This window comes from Oncorhynchus kisutch, unplaced genomic scaffold (assembly GCF_002021735.2).
Source record: "Oncorhynchus kisutch isolate 150728-3 unplaced genomic scaffold, Okis_V2 Okis07a-Okis12b_hom, whole genome shotgun sequence".
NCBI classification, from domain to species: domain Eukaryota; kingdom Metazoa; phylum Chordata; class Actinopteri; order Salmoniformes; family Salmonidae; genus Oncorhynchus; species Oncorhynchus kisutch.
In genome coordinates, this window is record NW_022261984.1 from 6294045 (window position 1) to 6313857 (window position 19813).

Consider the following 19813-nt stretch of genomic DNA (forward strand, 5'->3'; position numbering starts at 1 on the left):
GCACCAATCTGCCTAAAACCCACCTTTGACCATTGATTCAGTCAGGTAGACATTCAGTCATTCTGCCCCACTGCCTTTCTGGGACACAGAGAAACCATGACATCTGTGCCATGGATTTTCACTCCAGTCTAATTTGACTGACATCCTTCCAAACTTCTTCAACTTCTAATCATGCATTCTGTCTTTCATCAAAAACTTTACTTTTAGTCATGCAGACATTGTTCATAATGCATATTCCTTCTCTTCTCTTCTTGTTCTGACAGGATGAGAAGAATCAGCTGATGACTACTAATGTCTGGCTATGGCAGGTAAGGACCAATCAGCTGATGACTAATAATGTCTGGCTATGACAGGTAAGGAAGGACCAATCAGCTGATGACTACTAATGTCTGACTATGCCAGGTAAGGACCAATCAGCGGATGACTACTAATGTCTGGCTATGGCAGGTAAGGACCAATCAGCTGATGACTACTAATGTCCGGCTATGGCAGGTAAGGACCAATCAGCTGATGACTACTAATGTCTGGCTATGACAGGTAAGGACCAATCAGCTGATGACTACTAATGTCCGGCTATGGCAGGTAAGGACCAATCAGCAGATGACTACTAATGTCTGGCTATGGCATATAAGGACCAATCAGCTGATGACTACTAATGTCCGGCTATGGCAGGTAAGGACCAATCAGCAGATGACTACTAATGGCTGGCTATGACAGGTAAGGACCAATCAGCTGATGACTACTAATGTCTGGCTTTGACAGGTAAGGACCAATCAGCTGATGACTACTAATATCTGGCTTTGACAGGTAAGGACCAATCAGCTGATGACTAATAATGTCTGGCTATGACAGGTAAGGACCAATCAGCTGATGACTACTAATGTCTGGCTATGACAGGTAAGGACCAATCAGCTGATGACTACTAATGTCTGGCTATGACAGGTAAGGACCAATCAGCTGATGACTAATAATGTCTGGCTTTGACAGGTAAGGACCAATCAGCTGATGACTAATAATGTCTGGCTTTGACAGGTAAGGACCAATCAGCTGATGACTACTAATGTCTGGCTATGGCAGGTAAGGACCAATCATCTGATGACTAATAATGTCTGGCTTTGACAGGTAAGGACCAATCAGCTGATGACTACTAATGTCTGGCTATGGCAGGTAAGGACCAATCAGCTGATGACTAATAATGTCTGGCTATGACAGGTAAGGACCAATCAGCTGATGACTACTAATGTCTGGCTATGACAGGTAAGGACCAATCAGCTGATGACTAATAATGTCTGGCTATGACAGGTAAGGACCAATCAGCTGATGACTACTAATGTCTGGCTATGACAGGTAAGGACCAATCAGCTGATGACTAATAATGTCTGGCTTTGACAGGTAAGGACCAATCAGCTGATGACTAATAATGTCTGGCTTTGACAGGTAAGGACCAATCAGCTGATGACTAATAATGTCTGGCTATGGCAGGTAAGGACCAATCATCTGATGACTAATAATGTCTGGCTTTGACAGGTAAGGACCAATCAGCTGATGACTACTAATGTCTGGCTATGGCAGGTAAGGACCAATCAGCTGATGACTAATAATGTCTGGCTATGACAGGTAAGGACCAATCAGCTGATGACTACTAATGTCTGGCTATGACAGGTAAGGACCAATCAGCTGATGACTAATAATGTCTGGCTATGACAGGTAAGGACCAATCAGCTGATGACTACTAATGTCTGGCTATGACAGGTAAGGACCAATCAGCTGATGACTAATAATGTCTGGCTATGACAGGTAAGGACCAATCAGCTGATGACTACTAATGTCTGGCTATGACAGGTAAGGACCAATCAGCTGATGACTACTAATGTCTGGCTATGACAGGTAAGGACCAATCAGCTGATGACTAATAATGTCTGGCTATGACAGGTAAGGACCAATCAGCTGATGACTACTAATGTCTGGCTATGACAGGTAAGGACCAATCAGCTGATGACTACTAATGTCTGGCTATGACAGGTAAGGACCAATCAGCTGATGACTACTAATGTCTGGCTATGACAGGTAAGGACCAATCAGCTGATGACTACTAATGTCTGGCTATGACAGGTAAGGACCAATCAGCTGATGACTACTAATGTCTGGCTATGACAGGTAAGGACCAACAGCAGCATCTCTACTGTAGTTTGAACACAAAAGGCCTCTGTTATTAATGTTGTAATATTAATGCTTCAACAATGTCTTCATAAAGCTTCACTTGTTTCTAGAAGACATCAATATGGTGCTGTATTTATGTAGCAGTGTTATACAGTTCATGCCTGTATTGGTATTATTGTAATGGTATGTTATAATGTCATGTTATAATGTCATGTTATAATGTCATGTCATATTGTCATGTTATAATGTCATGTTATAATGTCATGTCATATTGTCATGATATAATGTCATGTCATATTGTCATGATATAATGTCATGTCATATTGTCATGATATAATGTCATGTCATATTGTCATGTTATAATGTCATGTCATATTGTCATGTTATAATGTCATGTTATTATGTAATGGTACATTATAATGTAATGTTATATTGTTAGGTTATAATGTTATGTTATTTTATAATGTTAAGTTATAATGTAATGTTATATTGTTAAGTTATAATGTAATGGTATATTGTTAAGTTATAATGTAATGGTGTATTGTTAAGTTATAATGTAGTGGTATATAGTTCTGTTATAATGTAATGGTGTATTGTTCTGTTATAATGTAATGGTGTATTGTTCTGTTATAATGTAATGGTGTATTGTTCTGTTATAATGTAATGTTATATGTTCTGTAGGAGTGGGTAGATGTGAAGCTCCAGTGGAACCCTGATGAGTATGGAGGAATCACCTCTATCAGAGTTCCCTCTGAAACAATATGGCTGCCAGACATCGTCCTCTATGAGAAGTGAGTCCACACTACTTCCTGCTTCCTATGGGCTCAGCTCTGTGTTTTCAGGGGGAAACATTCAGAAAAATTGAAATTGAAAAATCAATGAATGCTTTCTTAGAACCTGCTTTACTTGTAAGACAACTCTTCACTCTAATTGATAACATAGTGTATAACATAGTACTTCTGATGACTTTTCTTCCTCTTCACTTCATTTATGTTAGCAGGATTAGCATGGAGGTCTATTATAATAATTTATGTTAGCAGGATTAGCATGGAGGTCTATTATAATAATTTATGTTAGCAGGATTAGCATGGAGGTCTATTATAATAATTTATGTTAGCAGGATTAGCATGGAGGTCTATTATAATAATTTATGTTAGCAGGATTAGCATGGAGGTCTAACCACTAGGGTAGCCTAGTGGTTAGAGCGTTGGACTAGTAACCGGAAGGTTGCAAGTTCAAATCCCCGAGCTGACAAGGTACAAATCTGACAAGGTACAAATCTGTCGTTCTGCCCCTGAACAGGCAGACCTCCATGCTAACCCGCTGTTCCTAGGCCGTCATTGAAAATAAGAATTTGTTCTTAACTGACTTGCCTAGTTAAATAAAGGTAAATAATTTATGTTAGCAGGATTAGCATGGAGGTCTATTATAATCATTCATGTTAGCAGTGTTAGCATGGAGGTCTATTATAATCATTCATGTTAGCAGGATTAGCATGGAGGTCTATAATAATCATTTATGTTAGCAGGATTAGCATGGAGGTCTATTATAATCATTCATGTTAGCAGTGTTAGCATGGAGGTCTATTATAATCATTCATGTTAGCAGGATTAGCATGGAGGTCTATTATAATCATTTATGTTAGCAGGATTAGCATGGAGGTCTATTATAATCATTCATGTTAGCAGGATTAGCATGGAGGTCTATTATAATCATTCATGTTAGCAGGGTTAGCATGGAGATCTATTATAATCATTCATGTTAGCAGGATTAGCATGGAGGTCTATTATAATCATTCATGTTAGCAGGATTAGCATGGAGGTCTATTATAATCATTCATGTTAGCAGGATTAGCATGGAGGTCTATTATAATCATTTATGTTAGCAGGATTAGCATGGAGATCTATTATAATAATTTCTGTTAGCAGGATTAGCATGGAGGTCTATTATAATCATTCATGTTAGCAGGATTAGCATGGAGGTCTATTATAATCATTTATGTTAGCAGGGTTAGCATGGAGGTCTATTATAATCAATCATGTTAGCAAGATTAGCATGGAGGTCTATTATAATAATTTATGTTAGCAGAGTTAGCATGGAGGTCTATTATAATAATTTATGTTAGCAGGGTTAGCATGGAGGTCTATTATAATAATTTATGTTAGCAGAGTTAGCATGGAGGTCTATTATAATAATTTATGTTAGCAGGGTTAGCATGGAGCTCTATTATAATCATTTATGTTAGCAGGATTAGCATGGAGGTCTATTATAATCATTCATGTTAGCAGGGTTAGCATGGAGGTCTATTATAATCTAGTATCGTTTTAGGACAACCAGCGCTACCACGCAGCATCCTGAAAGCTTCTGCTGGTCCTTTTCAATAGTCTCATCGTCTTTTGTTGTGATCTTTAAAATGTGTCTAACACAACTCACCAACTAACTTCCCCTCCTTCCCTCCCTTCGTCCCTCCCTCCCATACCTCCCATCCCTATCCTAACTCCTCCCTCCCTATCCCCCTTACTCACTCACTCACTCACTCCCTCTCCCCCCTCAGTGCTGACGGGCGTTTCGAGGGCTCTCTGATGACCAAAGCCATCGTGAGGTCAGACGGGACAATCAGGTGGACCCCTCCGGCCAGCTACAAGTCTTCATGCACCATGGACGTCACCTTCTTTCCCTTCGACAGGTGGGACTGACCGCTGGACACACACACACACACGAACGCTCACACACACACAACATACACACATGAACACACACAAGCTCACGCACACATAAACACTAACATGGAAGCACATACACACAGACACACACACACACACACACACACACACTAATCAACCAAACAATCCATCAGTCCTACCTGTCGGACGGGAAGAAGGTGACATCCATGATTATCTCTGTTTTACTATATCACTTTATCCATGATTATCTCTGTTTTACCATATCACTTTATCACTATCATTTATAAGATTTGTTGTGTCACTTCTTCTCCTTTATCACTCGCTCTCCCCTTCCCTTTGGTTGGCTGGTTGATTGGTTGATTGATTGGTTGATTGGTTGGTTGATTGGTTGGTTGATTGGTTGATTGAGATGTGACTGGTGTATATTTTTTTGTTAAAAAAACAACATTTAAAAAAAGATATACAACTTCTTTGTTACTTTACAATATAAATACTTTAATATAAAGTCAATTTAACAACACAGACAGAATGTTTCCCCCTCCCCAACACAGACAGAATGTTTCCCCCTCCCCAACACAGACAGAATGTTTCCCCCTCCCCAACACAGACAGAATGTTTCCCCCTCCCCACCACAGACAGAATGTTTCCCCCCTCCCCAACACAGACAGAATGTTTCCCCTCCCCAACACAGACAGAATGTTTCCCCCTCCCCAACACAGACAGAATGTTTCCCCCTCCCCAACACAGACAGAATGTTTCCCCCTCCCCACCACAGACAGAATGTTTCCCCCTCCCCAACACAGACAGAATGTTTCCCCCTCCCCAACACAGACAGAATGTCCCCCCTCCCCAACACAGACAGAATGTTTCCCCCTCCCCAACACAGACAGAATGTTTCCCCCTCCCCAACACAGACAGAATGTTTCCCCCTCCCCAACACAGACAGAATGTTTCCCCTCCCCAACACAGACAGAATGTCCCCCCTCCCCAACACAGACAGAATGTTTCCCCCTCCCCACCACAGACAGAATGTTTCCCCCTCCCCACCACAGACAGAATGTTCCCCCTCCCCACCACAGACAGAATGTTTCCCCCTCCCCACCACAGACAGAATGTTTCCCCCTCCCCAACACAGACAGAATGTTTCCCCTCCCCAACACAGACAGAATGTTTCCCCCTCCCCAACACAGACAGAATGTTTCCCCCTCCCCAACACAGACAGAATGTTTCCCCCTCCCCAACACAGACAGAATGTTCCCCCTCCCCAACACAGACAGAATGTTTCCCCCTCCCCACCACAGACAGAATGTTTCCCCCTCCCCAACACAGACAGAATGTTTCCCCCTCCCCAACACAGACAGAATGTTTCCCCCTCCCCAACACAGACAGAATGTTTCCCCCTCCCCAACACAGACAGAATGCAGTCACCACAGACAGAATGTTTCCCCCTCCCCACCACAGACAGAATGTTTCCCCCTCCCCAACACAGACAGAATGTTTTCCCCTCCCCAACACAGACAGAATGTTCCCCCTCCCCAACACAGACAGAATGTTTCCCCCTCCCCACCACAGACAGAATGTTTCCCCCTCCCCAACACAGACAGAATGTTCCCCCTCCCCAACACAGACAGAATGTTTCCCCCTCCCCAACACAGACAGAATGTTTCCCCCTCCCCAACACAGACAGAATGTTCCCCCTCCCCAACACAGACAGAATGTTTCCCCTCCCCAACACAGACAGAATGTTTCCCCCTCCCCAACACAGACAGAATGTTTCCCCCTCCCCACCACAGACAGAATGTTCCCCCTCCCCACCACAGACAGAATGTTCCCCCTCCCCACCACAGACAGAATGTTTCCCCCTCCCCAACACAGACAGAATGTTCCCCCTCCCCAACACAGACAGAATGTTTCCCCCCTCCCCAACACAGACAGAATGTTTCCCCCTCCCCAACACAGACAGAATGTTTCCCCCTCCCCAACACAGACAGAATGTTTCCCCCTCCCCACCACAGACAGAATGTTTCCCCCTCCCCACCACAGACGGAATGTTTTCCCCTCCCCAACACAGACAGAATGTTTCCCCCTCCCCACCACAGACGGAATGTTTTCCCCTCCCCAACACAGACAGAACTGCAGTCACCACAGACAGAATGTTTCCCCCTCCCCACCACAGACAGAATGTTTCCCCCTCCCCAACACAGACAGAATGTTTCCCCCTCCCCAACACAGACAGAATGTTCCCCCTCCCCACCACAGACAGAATGTTTCCCCCTCCCCAACACAGACAGAATGTTCCCCCTCCCCAACACAGACAGAATGTTTCCCCCTCCCCAACACAGACAGAATGTTTCCCCCTCCCCAACACAGACAGAATGTTTCCCCCTCCCTAACACAGACAGAATGTTTCCCCCTCCCCACCACAGACAGAATGTTTCCCCCTCCCCACCACAGACGGAATGTTTTCCCCTCCCCAACACAGACAGAATGTTTCCCCCTCCCCACCACAGACGGAATGTTTTCCCCTCCCCAACACAGACAGAACTGCAGTCACCACAGACAGAATGTTTTCCCCTCCCCAACACAGACAGAACTGCAGTCACCACAGACAGAATGTTTTCCCCTCCCCAACAGACAGAACTGCAGTCACCACAGACAATGTTTCCCCCTCCCCAACACAGACAGAACTGCAGTCACCACAGACAGAATGTTTTCCCCTCCCCAACACAGACAGAACTGCAGTCACCACAAACAGAATGTTTTCCCTCCCCAACACAGACAGAACTGCAGTCACCACAGACAGAATGTTTTCCCCTCCCCAACACAGACAGAACTGCAGTCACCACAGACAGAATGTTTTCCCCTCCCCAACAGACAGAACTGCAGTCACCACAGACAGAATGTTTTCCCCTCCCCAACACAGACAGAATGTTATCCCCTCCCCAACACAGACAGAATGTTATCCCCTCCCCAACACAGACAGAATGTTTTCCCCTCCCCTCCCCAACACAGACAGAATGTTTTCTCCTCCCCAACAGACAGAACTGCAGTCACCACTGACAGAATGTTTTCCCCTCCCCAACACAGACTGAACTGCAGTCACCACAGACAGAATGTTTTCCCCTCCCCAACACAAACAGAACTGCAGTCACCACAGACAGAATGTTTTCCCCTCCCCAACACAGACAGAACTGCAGTCACCACAGACAGAATGTTTTCCCCTCCCCAATACAGACAGAACTGCAGTCACCACAGACAGAATGTTTTCCCCTCCCCAACACAGACAGAACTGCAGTCACCACAGACAGAATGTTTTCCCCTCCCCAATACAGACAGAACTGCAGTCACCACAGACAGAATGTTTTCCCCTCCCCAACACAGACAGAACTGCAGTCACCACAGACAGAATGTTTTCCCCTCCCCAACACAGACAGAACTGCTCCATGAAGTTTGGCTCGTGGACCTACGACGGCAACATGGTGGACCTGGTCCTTGTGGACCACTACGTCGACCGTAAGGACTTCTTCGACAACGGTGTGTAGGAATAAAATACTCTTGAAGTAAAACGTCCTGCTACTCCAAAAGCTTCAGATACTTGTTCTAACTACAGTAATATCTCACGGGTAGACAGTGTATAGAGGGAAACGTAAGGCGGTTTCATTACCAGTTAATACATGTTGGTTAAAGACAAGAAACAGCAGGTAACTAACCCGGTTTGTCAGTCTCTTCCCACCACAGTTGATGAAGACGTTAATCAGTATGACAATGTCCTGTCTCTCTATGTCCAATGTGAATGTGGTCCCATTATCCAACAACATTGAAGATAACATGCAATCACTGATCCAATTCCCTTCCAGGTGAATGGGAGATCCTCAACGCCACCGGTGCCAAGGGCAGCCGACGGGACGGTATCTACTGGTACCCCTTCGTTACCTACTCCTTCATCCTCAAGAGGCTTCCTTTGTTCTACACACTCTTCCTCATCATCCCCTGTCTCGGTCTGTCCTTCCTGACCGTGTTGGTGTTCTACCTCCCGTCTGACGAAGGAGAGAAGCTGTCTCTGTCCACGTCGGTCCTGGTGTCTCTCACCGTGTTCCTCCTCGTCATAGAAGAGATTATACCGTCCTCCTCCAAGGTCAGTGGAGGTCGCTGGGGGACTGTCTGTCTGTGGAACGCTCTTGAGCCTTTTTAAACTAGTTTGCCAAGCCGAGCTATACTACAGGGTCGGCCATTGTTGTTGGTACCATACTGGAAATGACCATGTGCCAAGAGAAAGGCAGTCCAGTAGGGTTCAGCTTGGCCCTGTAGTACACCCTGCTGGTTCAGCTTGGCCCTGTAGTACACCCTGCTGGTTCAGCTTGGCCCTGTAGTACACCCTGCTGGTTCAGCTTGGCCCTGTAGTACACCCGGCTGGTTCAGCTTGGCCCTGTAGTACACCCTGCTGGTTCAGCTTGGCCCTGTAGTACACCCTGCCGGTTCAGCTTGGCCCTGTAGTACACCCTGCTGGTTCAGCTTGGCCCTGTAGTACACCCTGCTGGTTCAGCTTGGCCCTGTAGTGGGAAGCAGGTATTGTTGTACTCTTTAGAGATGTGATATCATGAACATGTTATTTATCTATTCATCACCAAGGTGATCCCTCTGATTGGAGAGTACCTCCTCTTCATCATGATCTTCGTCACCTTCTCCATCATCGTCACAGTGTTTGTCATCAACGTCCACCACCGCTCCTCAGCCACCTACCACCCCATGGCCCCCTGGGTAAAAAACCTCTTCCTCCAGAGGCTACCCAGACTGCTTTGCATGAGGGGACACACTGACAGGTACACACACAAACACACCTACTCTTTTTTCCAGTTGATTACCAATAATTGATTGGGTTGATCTTTTATGATTCAATTCAATAACAAATTAATAAAATCATATTTTAGAAGATAAGATGAAAATATATTGAGGGAATATAACAACTGTAGTTCAACCCTGATGTGAATAAATAAAGAATAATAATGAGATATTGTTGATATATATTTTATGATTCTCTTTCATTTAATGGAAAGAAAGAAAGAAAGAGAGAAAGAAAGAAAGAAAGAGAGAAAGAAAGAAAGAGAGAAAGAGAGAAAGAAAGAGAGAGAGAAAGAGAAGTGACTGTATTCCTGAATAATCAACGTTGTGATTGTGGTGATTAGTTGTAACTGGTGTAATTGCTAGGTACCACTACCCAGACATTGAGCTGCGTAGCCCAGAGCTGAAGCCCCGCGGAGGTCCAGGGAGGAGGGGGGCGTCGGGCCACGGCCAAGCCCAGCAGAGAGGCCCTGTCGGGGGGAAGGAGGATGAGAACCATGCCTGGTTGGCCATGCTGGAGAAAGCCACCAACTCAGTACGGTACATCAGCCGTCACATCAAGAAGGAACACTTTATCAGAGAGGTAGGGGTGTGTCTGTGTGTAACTGTCTGTCTCTATATCTTTTAGTTTTCAGATGGGGAAAAAATGTCTTATTGTTGAGATCATTCTCTTTCTTTCCCTCCCTCCCTCCCTCCCTCCCTCCCTCCCTCCCTCCCTCCCTCCCTCCCTCCCTCCCTCCCTCCCTCCCTCCCTCCCTCCCTCCCTCCCTCCCTCCCTCCCTCGCTCTCTCTCACACTCTCTCTCACTCTCCCTCTATCTCCCCCCTCTCGCTCTCTCTCTCTCTCTCTCTCTCTCTCCCTCTCTCTCCCTCCAGGTGGTGCAGGACTGGAAGTTTGTGGCTCAGGTGTTGGACAGGATCTTATTGTGGGTGTTCCTCACTGTCTCCATACTGGGTACCATCCTCATCTTCACTCCTGCCATCACTTTGTACCTGACCACTCCCCCCTTCAACACATAGACCCTATCAGTAGACCCTAACCCCTATAGACATAATCAGTAGACCCTAACCCCTACACCCTACCACATACACCCTACAACACATAATCAGTAGACCCTAACCCCTACACCCTACCACCTACACCCTACAACACATAATCAGTAGACCCTAACCCCTATAGACATAATCAGTAGACCCTAACCCCTACACCCTACCACCTATACCCTACAACACATAATCAGTAGACCCTAACCCCTACACCCTACCACATACACCCTACAACACATAATCAGTAGACCCTAACCCCTACACCCTACCACCTACACCCTACAACACATAATCAGTAGACCCTAACCCCTACACCCTACCACCTACACCCTACAACACATAATCAGTAGACCCTAACCCCTACACCCTACCACCTACACCCTACAACACATAATCAGTAGACCCTAACCCCTACACCCTACCACATACACCCTACAACACATAATCAGTAGACCCTAACCCCTACACCAGGGCTGTTCTATGTCGGTCCTGGTCCTGGTCCTGGTCCTGGTCCTGGTCCTGGTCCTGGTGGGCCCAAACACTTCTGGTTTTCATCCTCTCCTTCTAATAAGAGACTAGTCCAGTCCTGAGACACCAGGTGAGTGCAACTGACTGGAATTGAACAGCCCTGCTCTACACCCTAAGCCCTACACCCTAAGCCCTACACCCTAAGCCCTACACCCTGCCTACTTCAGGGGTATTCAAATCTTACCCAACGAGGTCCAGAGTACTGCTTGTTTTCAGATTTTTGTGTTTCCCAATCCTGGTCCTATGGACCCAGAAGGGTGCACATTGTGGATTTTCCCCAGCACCAGGTTTGCAGTGTGTTGGTTCCAGTAGTGTAAAGTACTTATTAAGTCAAAATACTGGTTGGTGCTGGGACCAGGACCAGGATCAGTAAACCCTGCCCTAACCCCTACATCCTAACCCCTACATCCTAACCCCTACACCCTACATCCTAACCCCTACATCCTAACCCCTACATCCTACCATCCTCATCTCTTCAGATGTACCTTAATGCCAGACATTGAAGATCCTGACCAAGTCCCCGACCACTGCTCTCAACACCTGCTAAGTACCTCACAGCCCCCCATCCCCAAGACCTCCAAACCATATGTAACGGAGTTGGAATCACTACCTTTTCTACGGCGTGACGCTACGATGCGGGGGGTCAAGAGGGGGGTCATGTGTATTTACGAGGCAGAGGATCCCTGGTTGGTTGGTTGGAGCCCAGGGACATGGGAGGAAGCTATACTTCCAAGCTTTACCCCAACTCTAGGCCCAGTCACCAACCCCTAACCCCTAACTCTCTCTCTCTTTCTCTTTCTCCCTCTCCCTCTCCCTCTCTCTCTCTCTCTCTTCTCTGTCTTTCTCTCTCTCTCTCTCTCTCTCTCTCTCTCTCTCTCTCTCCCTCTCTCCCTCTCTCTCTCTCCCTCTCTCCCTCTCTCCCTCTCTCCCTCTCTCTCTCTCTCTCTCTCTAGCCCCAGTCACCAACCCCTAACCCCTGACCCTAGAGGTCGCCCTCCAAATTTTCCTTTGGAAGAATCTAAGTCTATCGCAACCTCTTCACCCTTGAAGCCCTAACCCCTATACCTGCAAGTGGAATTCAACTTCATTGTCCTAAAATACACCCCGTAATGTAATTATGACTACTGTGACTACTATTATGACTACTGTTTGTGCTCACGTTCCACTCCTTGTTATGTCATGTTTAGCACTTGACACCGAGTACACGGAGTGGAATGTTAGCACAAAACAGATCTGGGTTTCAGGCTACATTACTAAAAGGACTTCATCTCCAAACTGTACAACACATAGTCACTTGTTTACGTAACTATATACAACATAGCCTGATTGCCAGTCTGTTTGTGCCATCACTCTAAATCCTCCTCACTCATCGTCATGCCAATTGGCTAGCCTGGTCCTAGATCTGTTTGTGCCATGATTCCAACTCAAGGAGTAACACAAACAGATCTGGGACCAGGCTACAAATGGAATTGCAGTGACAGTAGTGGAGTTGTCAAGAGCACAAACAGATCTGGGACCAGCCTAACTATAAAGTGCACCTGTTGTTCAAACCCTTGGATTCAAGCCAAACACTTTGGTTTACAAGTCAAAACTCCAAGCACTGTGATGTACATGTACATGGGACTATAAGCAATAACCAAGCCACTGATATCTTACACCAAATCTCTGTTATTATTTCAATATATTTATGTCGGTTCACGTTAGAAATGTACAAAGTCTCCTGCCTGCTGAATGTTCTTTCCTGTTATCAGTCAGCACATACCAACGACACATTCAGGATTCACACACACGCACACACACACACACACACACACACACACACACACACACACACACACACACACACACACACACACACACACACACACACACACACACACACACACACACACACACACACACACACACACACACACACACACACACACACACACACACACACACACACACACACACACACACACACACACACACACACACACACACACACACACACACACACACACAAACACACAAACACACACACCTTCTCTAGCTCTCTTTTCTTTCACATGTTGCAACTTGTTGTGTGATATTGTATTGGAAATAAACCTGGTCAATGTAAGGGTCTCATGTGTTTAACTAAATCATATTAAACAAAACAATGGCTGATCAACTGTTTGATTGTAATGTTCCTTCCTCACCACAAATGGCCACAGTTTGCACTCTTTCATATTTTGACCAGCAGAGAGCAGCAAAGACAAAGGTAAGGAGTCTGTCCATTTATCGCTTAGTAAAGTTGGGACGGACGGTGTCACATTACTATGGTGTCTTTCTATGGTGTCTATTTCTATGATGTCTATTTTTATGATGGCTATTTCTATGATGGCTATTTCTATGGTGGCTATTTCTATGATGTATATTTCTATGATGGCTATTTCTATGGTGGCTATTTCTATGATGTCTATTTCTATGATGTCTATTTCTATGATGTCTATTTCTATGATGTATATTTCTATGATGTATATTTCTATGGTGGCTATTTCTATGATGTCTATTTCTATGATGTCTATTTCTATAGTGTCTTATCTGTATTCCTATTTCCATGAGTCATTGATCACCTTTCGGTCATAATAATCACACTGAGTAAAAGTAAAACATTCCCCCAAACTATCTTCAGCATATTGAATGATTGCGGCAGGGTAGCCTAGTGGTTAGAGCGTTGGACTAGTAACCGGAAGGTTGCAAGTTCAAATTCCCGAGCTGACAAGGTACAAATCTGTTGTTCTGTCATTGCAAATAAGAATTTGTTCTTAACTGACTTGCCTAGTTAAATAAAGGTAAAATGAACAAAAATGTGGGACTAAATGATGATTCGAAGTGTTTTATGTTAATATGAAGGAAGGAGGGATGGATTCCATCTTGTCTCTCTGTCTCCTGTATCTGAGTAGTCTGACATCAGCCTACTGTTTAATATTCCATGCTGGAGATCTGAGTCAGGGAGACAGGTGTGTGTGTGTGTCGTTATTTTTCAGCAGCACCTCTAGATATTCCTAGCTGTCAACCCCTCTTCCATAATTACGCGGCAGACGCCTCAGTCTTTCCGACAAAACTCATTGATATTTCACAAACAACCTCTCTGCAACACTGTTCTACATAACCAGGCCTGGAGAAGGAATGTACATATGACAGTTAGTCTGTTGTTTCAGGCTGGGATGTAGTTTGTTGGCTGCCACCCACAGTAACAATCCACCTGTGGTAAAGAATCATGATCTGATACAGGAAGATATGGAAGACAGAGTGTCTCGGTCTGCCTGCCTGACTGTCTGTCTGATTGACTATCTGCCTCTCTGTCTGCCCCTCTGTCTGCCAGACTGTCTGTCTGATTGACTATCTGCCTCTCTGTCTGCCTGACTGTCTGCCTGCCTGTCTGCCTGTCTGTCTGCCTGTCTGCCTGACTGCCTGTTTGTCTGTCTGTCTGTCTGTCTGTCTGTCTGTCTGTCTGTCTGTCTGTCTGTCTGTCTGTCTGTCTGTCTGTCTGTCTGTCTGTCTGTCTCTCTGTCTGTCTGTCTGTCTGTCTGTCTGTCTGTCTGTCTGTCTGTCTGTCTGTCTGTCTGTCTGTCTGTCTGTCTGTCTGTCTGTCTGTCTGTCTGTCTGTCTGTCTGTCTGTCTGTCTGTCTGTTTGTCACTCTGTTTGTCTGTCTGCCTGTCACTCTGTTTGTCTGTCTGCCTGTCTGTCTGTCCGTCACTCTGTTTGTCTGTCTGCCTGTAGCACACACACGCCTTGTCACTGCTATAGACATGTTTCTGTCTGTGTTTCAGAGAGAGAGAGAGGTGTTCTGAGTGAGCAGGTGTGGATGGGATAGACATGTTTCTGACTGTCTGTGTTTCAGAGAGAGAGAGGGGTTCTGAGTGAGCAGGTGTGGATGGGATAGACATGTTTCTGACTGTCTGTGTTTCAGAGAGAGAGAGGGGTTCTGAGTGAGCAAGTGTGGATGGGATAGACATGTTTCTGACTGTCTGTGTTTCAGAGAGAGAGAGGGGTTCTGAGTGAGCAGGTGTGGATGGGATAGACATGTTTCTGACTGTCTGTGTTTCAGAGAGAGAGAGGGGTTCTGAGAGAGCAGGTGTGGGTGGGATAGACATGTTTCTGTCTGTGTTTCAGAGAGAGAGAGGGGTTCTGAGAGAGCAGGTGTGGGTGGGATAGACATGTTTCTGTCTGTGTTTCAGAGAGAGAGAGGGGTTCTGAGAGAGCAGGTGTGGGTGGGATAGACATGTTTCTGTCTGTGTTTCAGAGAGAGAGAGGGGTTCTGAGAGAGCAGGTGTGGGTGGGATAGACATGTTTCTGTCTGTGTTTCAGAGAGAGAGAGGGGTTCTGAGAGAGCAGGTGTGGGTGGGATAGACATGTTTCTGTCTGTGTTTCAGAGAGAGAGAGGGGTTCTGAGAGTGCAGGTGTGGATGGGATAGACATGTTTCTGACTGTGTTTCAGAGAGAGAGAGGGGTTCTGAGAGTGCAGGTGTGGGTGGCAGCAGAGAAGTGATACTATTAGATGGTCCAGAAATGCTGTATTCAGGGTGAACAAGGTCAGTCTCATTTCAGTGTCACTGTCTGCAGTCTGCATGGCTGCTGTGGTGCCCTCCTCTCCAAGAGGTCTTCTCTCAGGGTGAATGGCTGCTGTGGTGCCCTCCTCTCCAAGAGGTCTTCTCTCAGGGTGAATGGCTGGTGTGGTGACCTCCTCTCAAAGAGGTCTTCTCTCAGGGTGAATGGCTGCTGTGGTGACCTCCTCTCCAAGAGGTCTTCTCTCAGGGTGAATGGCTGCTGTGGTGACCTCCTCTCCAAGAGGTCTTCTCTCAGGGTGAATGGCTGCTGTGGTGACCTCCTCTCCAAGAGGTCTTCTCTCAGGGTGAATGGCTGCTGTGGTGACCTCCTCTCCAAGAGGTCTTCTCTCAGGGTGAATGGCTGCTGTGGTGACCTCCTCTCCAAGAGGTCTTCTCTCAGGGTGAATGGCTGCTGTGGTGACCTCCTCTCCAAGAGGTCTTCTCTCCAGGGCTTGAAAAATAAATTTCTTTCCTCCATTCCTCTATTTTGCCTTTTGTGGGTCGTGTGATGCCTTTCCAGGTCCTGAAAAAGTCACTTATTTATTTTGTCATTTATACTTTATTCACATAACATTGATCCTATCCAGATAACATTTTATTTTGAAGGGAGGCCTGCGCTGTCCAGATATTGTAGGGAATTCCCTTATTTTCCCTGATTAAACTCTTGTTTTAAGAGATCTTGAAATCTAAATGAAAAGACATGTCATTAACCATCCAGGCCACTTCTTAGAAGATGTCCTTCTACACCAACATCCAGACAATCCACGTCAAGAAGAAGGTAGGCTGTACTGCGATAATGTACCGATCTGCTGACCTAACGGGGACAAAGTTCAAGAGGACGCGGCCGGTATACAAGTCCTAATAATGAGCCAACTCATCACGTAGTGTAAGTCCTCTCCAACGCCCCTCAAATCTCTCCTTTAATCCTTCAGTTCAGTCCCAAATGCAACCTTATTCGCTATAGTGCCTGGTCAAATTAAGTGCATTTCATAGGGATTAGGGTACAATATGGGATGTAGCCTCCGTCGGCCCAGCCGAGGGGGCGCTGATGTGATGCTAGGTGATGGCGAGCCGCTTGTACATGCAGGGTGAGACCAGACAGAACTGAAGCAGTGCACTTTTTACAGGCAGAGGAGGATGAATGCAACGCTGATGATGAGAGACATTTGTGCAATACTTGTGGATGTAGACTGAGACAACAGAAAGAAAGGGAAGAGAGAGAGAGAGTAAGACAGGGGGAAGAGAGGGGGAGAGAGGGAGAGAGGGGGAGAGAGGGTGACAGGGGTAGAGAGGGAGACAGGGGGAGAGAGGGAGAGAGGGGGAGAGAGGGAGATGGGGAGACAGGGGGAAGAGAGGGGGAGAGAGGGAGAGAGCGGGAGAGAGGGAGACAGGGGGAGAGAGGGAGACAGGGGGAGAGAGGGAGAGAGGGGGAGAGAGGGAGACGGGGAGAGAGGGAGAGAGGGGGAGAGAGGGAGAGAGAGAGAGAGAGGGGGAGAGAGGGAGACAGGGAGAGAGAGGGGGAGACAGGGAGACAGGGGGAAGAGAGGGGGAGAGAGGGAGAGAGCGGGAGAGAGGGAGACAGGGGGAGAGAGGGAGACAGGGGGAGAGAGGGAGAGAGGGGGAGAGAGGGAGACGGGGAGAGAGGGAGACAGGGAGAGAGAGGGGGAGACAGGGGGAGAGAGGGGGAGACAGGGGGAGAGAGGGGGAGAGAGGGAGACAGGGGGAAGAGAGGGGGAGAGAAGGAGAGAGGGAGAGAGGGGGAGAGAGAGGGGAAGAGAGGGAGAGAGGGGGGGGTAGAAAGGTAGATAGAAGGAATGGAGAGATGGTGAATATGGAATTGAGGGGAAGATTTGGGGAGAAACCCAGTGGGCAAAAACTGGTTGAATCAACGTTGTTTCCATGTCTTTATTCCTGTACACAAGAAAGCAAAGGTAACTGAACTAAATGACTCTCGCTAGTTAAGGATCATATCACCTCTACCTTACCTGACATCCTAGACCCCCTTCAATTCGCTTACCGCCCCAATAGATCCACAGAAGATGCAATCACAATCGCACTGCACACTGCCCTATCCCATCTGGACAAGAGGAATACCTACGTCAGAATGCTGTTGATGGACTATAGCTCAGCCTTCAACACATATTACCCTCCAAGCTCATCTGAACCCCGCCCTGTGCAACTGGGTCCTGGACATTCTGACGGGCCGCCCCAAGGTGGTAAAGGTAGGAAACAACACCTCCACTTCGCTAAACCTCAACACTGGGGCCCCACAAGGGTGCGTGCTCAGCCCCCTCCTGTACTCCCTGTTCACCCATGACTGCGTGGCCACGCCTCCAACTCTAATCATCAAGTTTGCAGACGAAGCAACAGTAGTAGGTGTGATTATCAACAACAACGAGACAGGGAGGAGGAGAGGGCCCTGGCGGAGTGGTGTCAGGAAAATAACCTCAACGTCAACAACACGAGGGAGCTGATCGTGGACTTCAGGAAATAGCAGAGGGATCATGCCCCTATCCATGTCAATGGGGCCGCAGTGGAGAAGGTGGAAAGCTTAAAGTTCCTCGGCGTACACATCGCTGACAATCTGAAATGGTCCACCCATACCAACATCAGGAGGCAGAAGAAATCTGACCCTCACAAACGTTTACAGATGCACAATTGAGAGCATCCTGTCAGGCTGTATCACCGCCTGGTACGACAACTGCACCACCCGCCACCGCAGGGCTCTCCAGAGGGTGGTGCGGTCTTCCCAATGCATCACCAGGGGGACACTACCTGCCCTCCAGGACACCTACAGCACCTGATGTCACAGGAAGGCCAAAAAGATCATCAAAGACATCAACAACATGAGCCACGGTGTGTTCACTGTGCTATCATCCAGAAGGAGAGGTCAGTACAGGTGCATCAAAGCTGGGAACGAGAGACTGAAAAACAGCCTCTTTATCAAGGCCATCAGCCTGTTAAATAACCATCACCACCCGGTTACTCAACCCTGCACCTTAGTGGCTGCTGCCCTATATACATAGACATGGAATTACTGGTCACTTTAATAATGTTTACATACTGCTTTACTCATATGTATATACTGTATTATATTCTACTTTATAAACTGGGTGGTTAGAACCCTGAATGCTGATTGGCTGACAGCCGTGGTATATCAGACAGTATACCACGGGTATGACAAAACATTTGTTTTTCCTTCTATAATTACTTTGGTAACCAGTTTATAATAGCAATAAGGCACCTTGGGGGTTTGTGGTATATGACCAATATACCACGGCTAAGCACTGTATCCAGGCATTCTGCTTTGCATCAAGGCTAAGAACAGCCCTTAGCCGTGGTATATTGGCCATATACCACACCCCCTCGGGCCTTATTGCTTAAGTATTTTAGTTAATGCCACACCAACGTTGCTCGTCCTAATATTTATATATTTTTGAATTCCATTCTTTTAGTTTTCGATTTGTGTATGTTGTGAAATGTTAGATACTACTGCACTATTGGAGCTAGGAACACAGGCATTTCACTACACCCACAATAACATCTAAATATGTTATAAAGATGTGATAAATATGTGTACTTGACCAATAAAATAACACTTGATTTGATTTCACCTAAAAAATTAAATGTGATGTTGAATCAACATGGAAAACTGATTGGATTTGCAAAAATTCTTCAAAGTTTGGTATTTTTTTTCACCCAAAGTAGAGCCTAAACACAATGACATGGGGACTTTGGGGTTGTTGTATTGTCTGTATATCGTTGTATTTTATATTTGTGTGACTGTCCTTGTCAGTGTATTAGTGTTTTTGTTACTTGTCATGTTTAGTGTTTTTATGTGGACCCCAGGAAGTCTACTGTACCTGCTGCTTCTGCTGAAGATAAAGCAATCTGTCCGTTGATGACACAGTTGATCACGTGACACCGGTTGACGCGTGCAACGTTTGAGCAGCAGAACGCGACCGATTTACCAAGAGG

At 46.3% G+C, this 19813-nt stretch overlaps 1 protein-coding gene across 2 annotated transcripts; it reads left to right on the forward strand.

Moving 5' to 3' along the window:
• Positions 1-242: 242 nt before the first annotated feature.
• On the forward strand, positions 243-12113 carry LOC109883842 (neuronal acetylcholine receptor subunit non-alpha-3). Of its 2 annotated transcripts, none has more exons than XM_031814957.1 (8): positions 243-308; positions 2842-2951; positions 4715-4846; positions 8275-8378; positions 8702-8979; positions 9474-9664; positions 10050-10266; positions 10559-12113. In XM_031814957.1, exons 1-8 carry the CDS (start codon positions 282-284, stop codon positions 10700-10702), a joined length of 1203 nt encoding a protein of 400 aa, XP_031670817.1. In that variant the 5' UTR covers positions 243-281; the 3' UTR covers positions 10703-12113. The 2 variants fall into 2 exon arrangements, with proteins under 2 accessions (XP_031670817.1, XP_031670818.1); XM_031814958.1 differs by lacking the exon at positions 243-308 and adding an exon at positions 1543-1572.
• The last annotated feature ends 7700 nt before the right edge of the window (positions 12114-19813 follow it).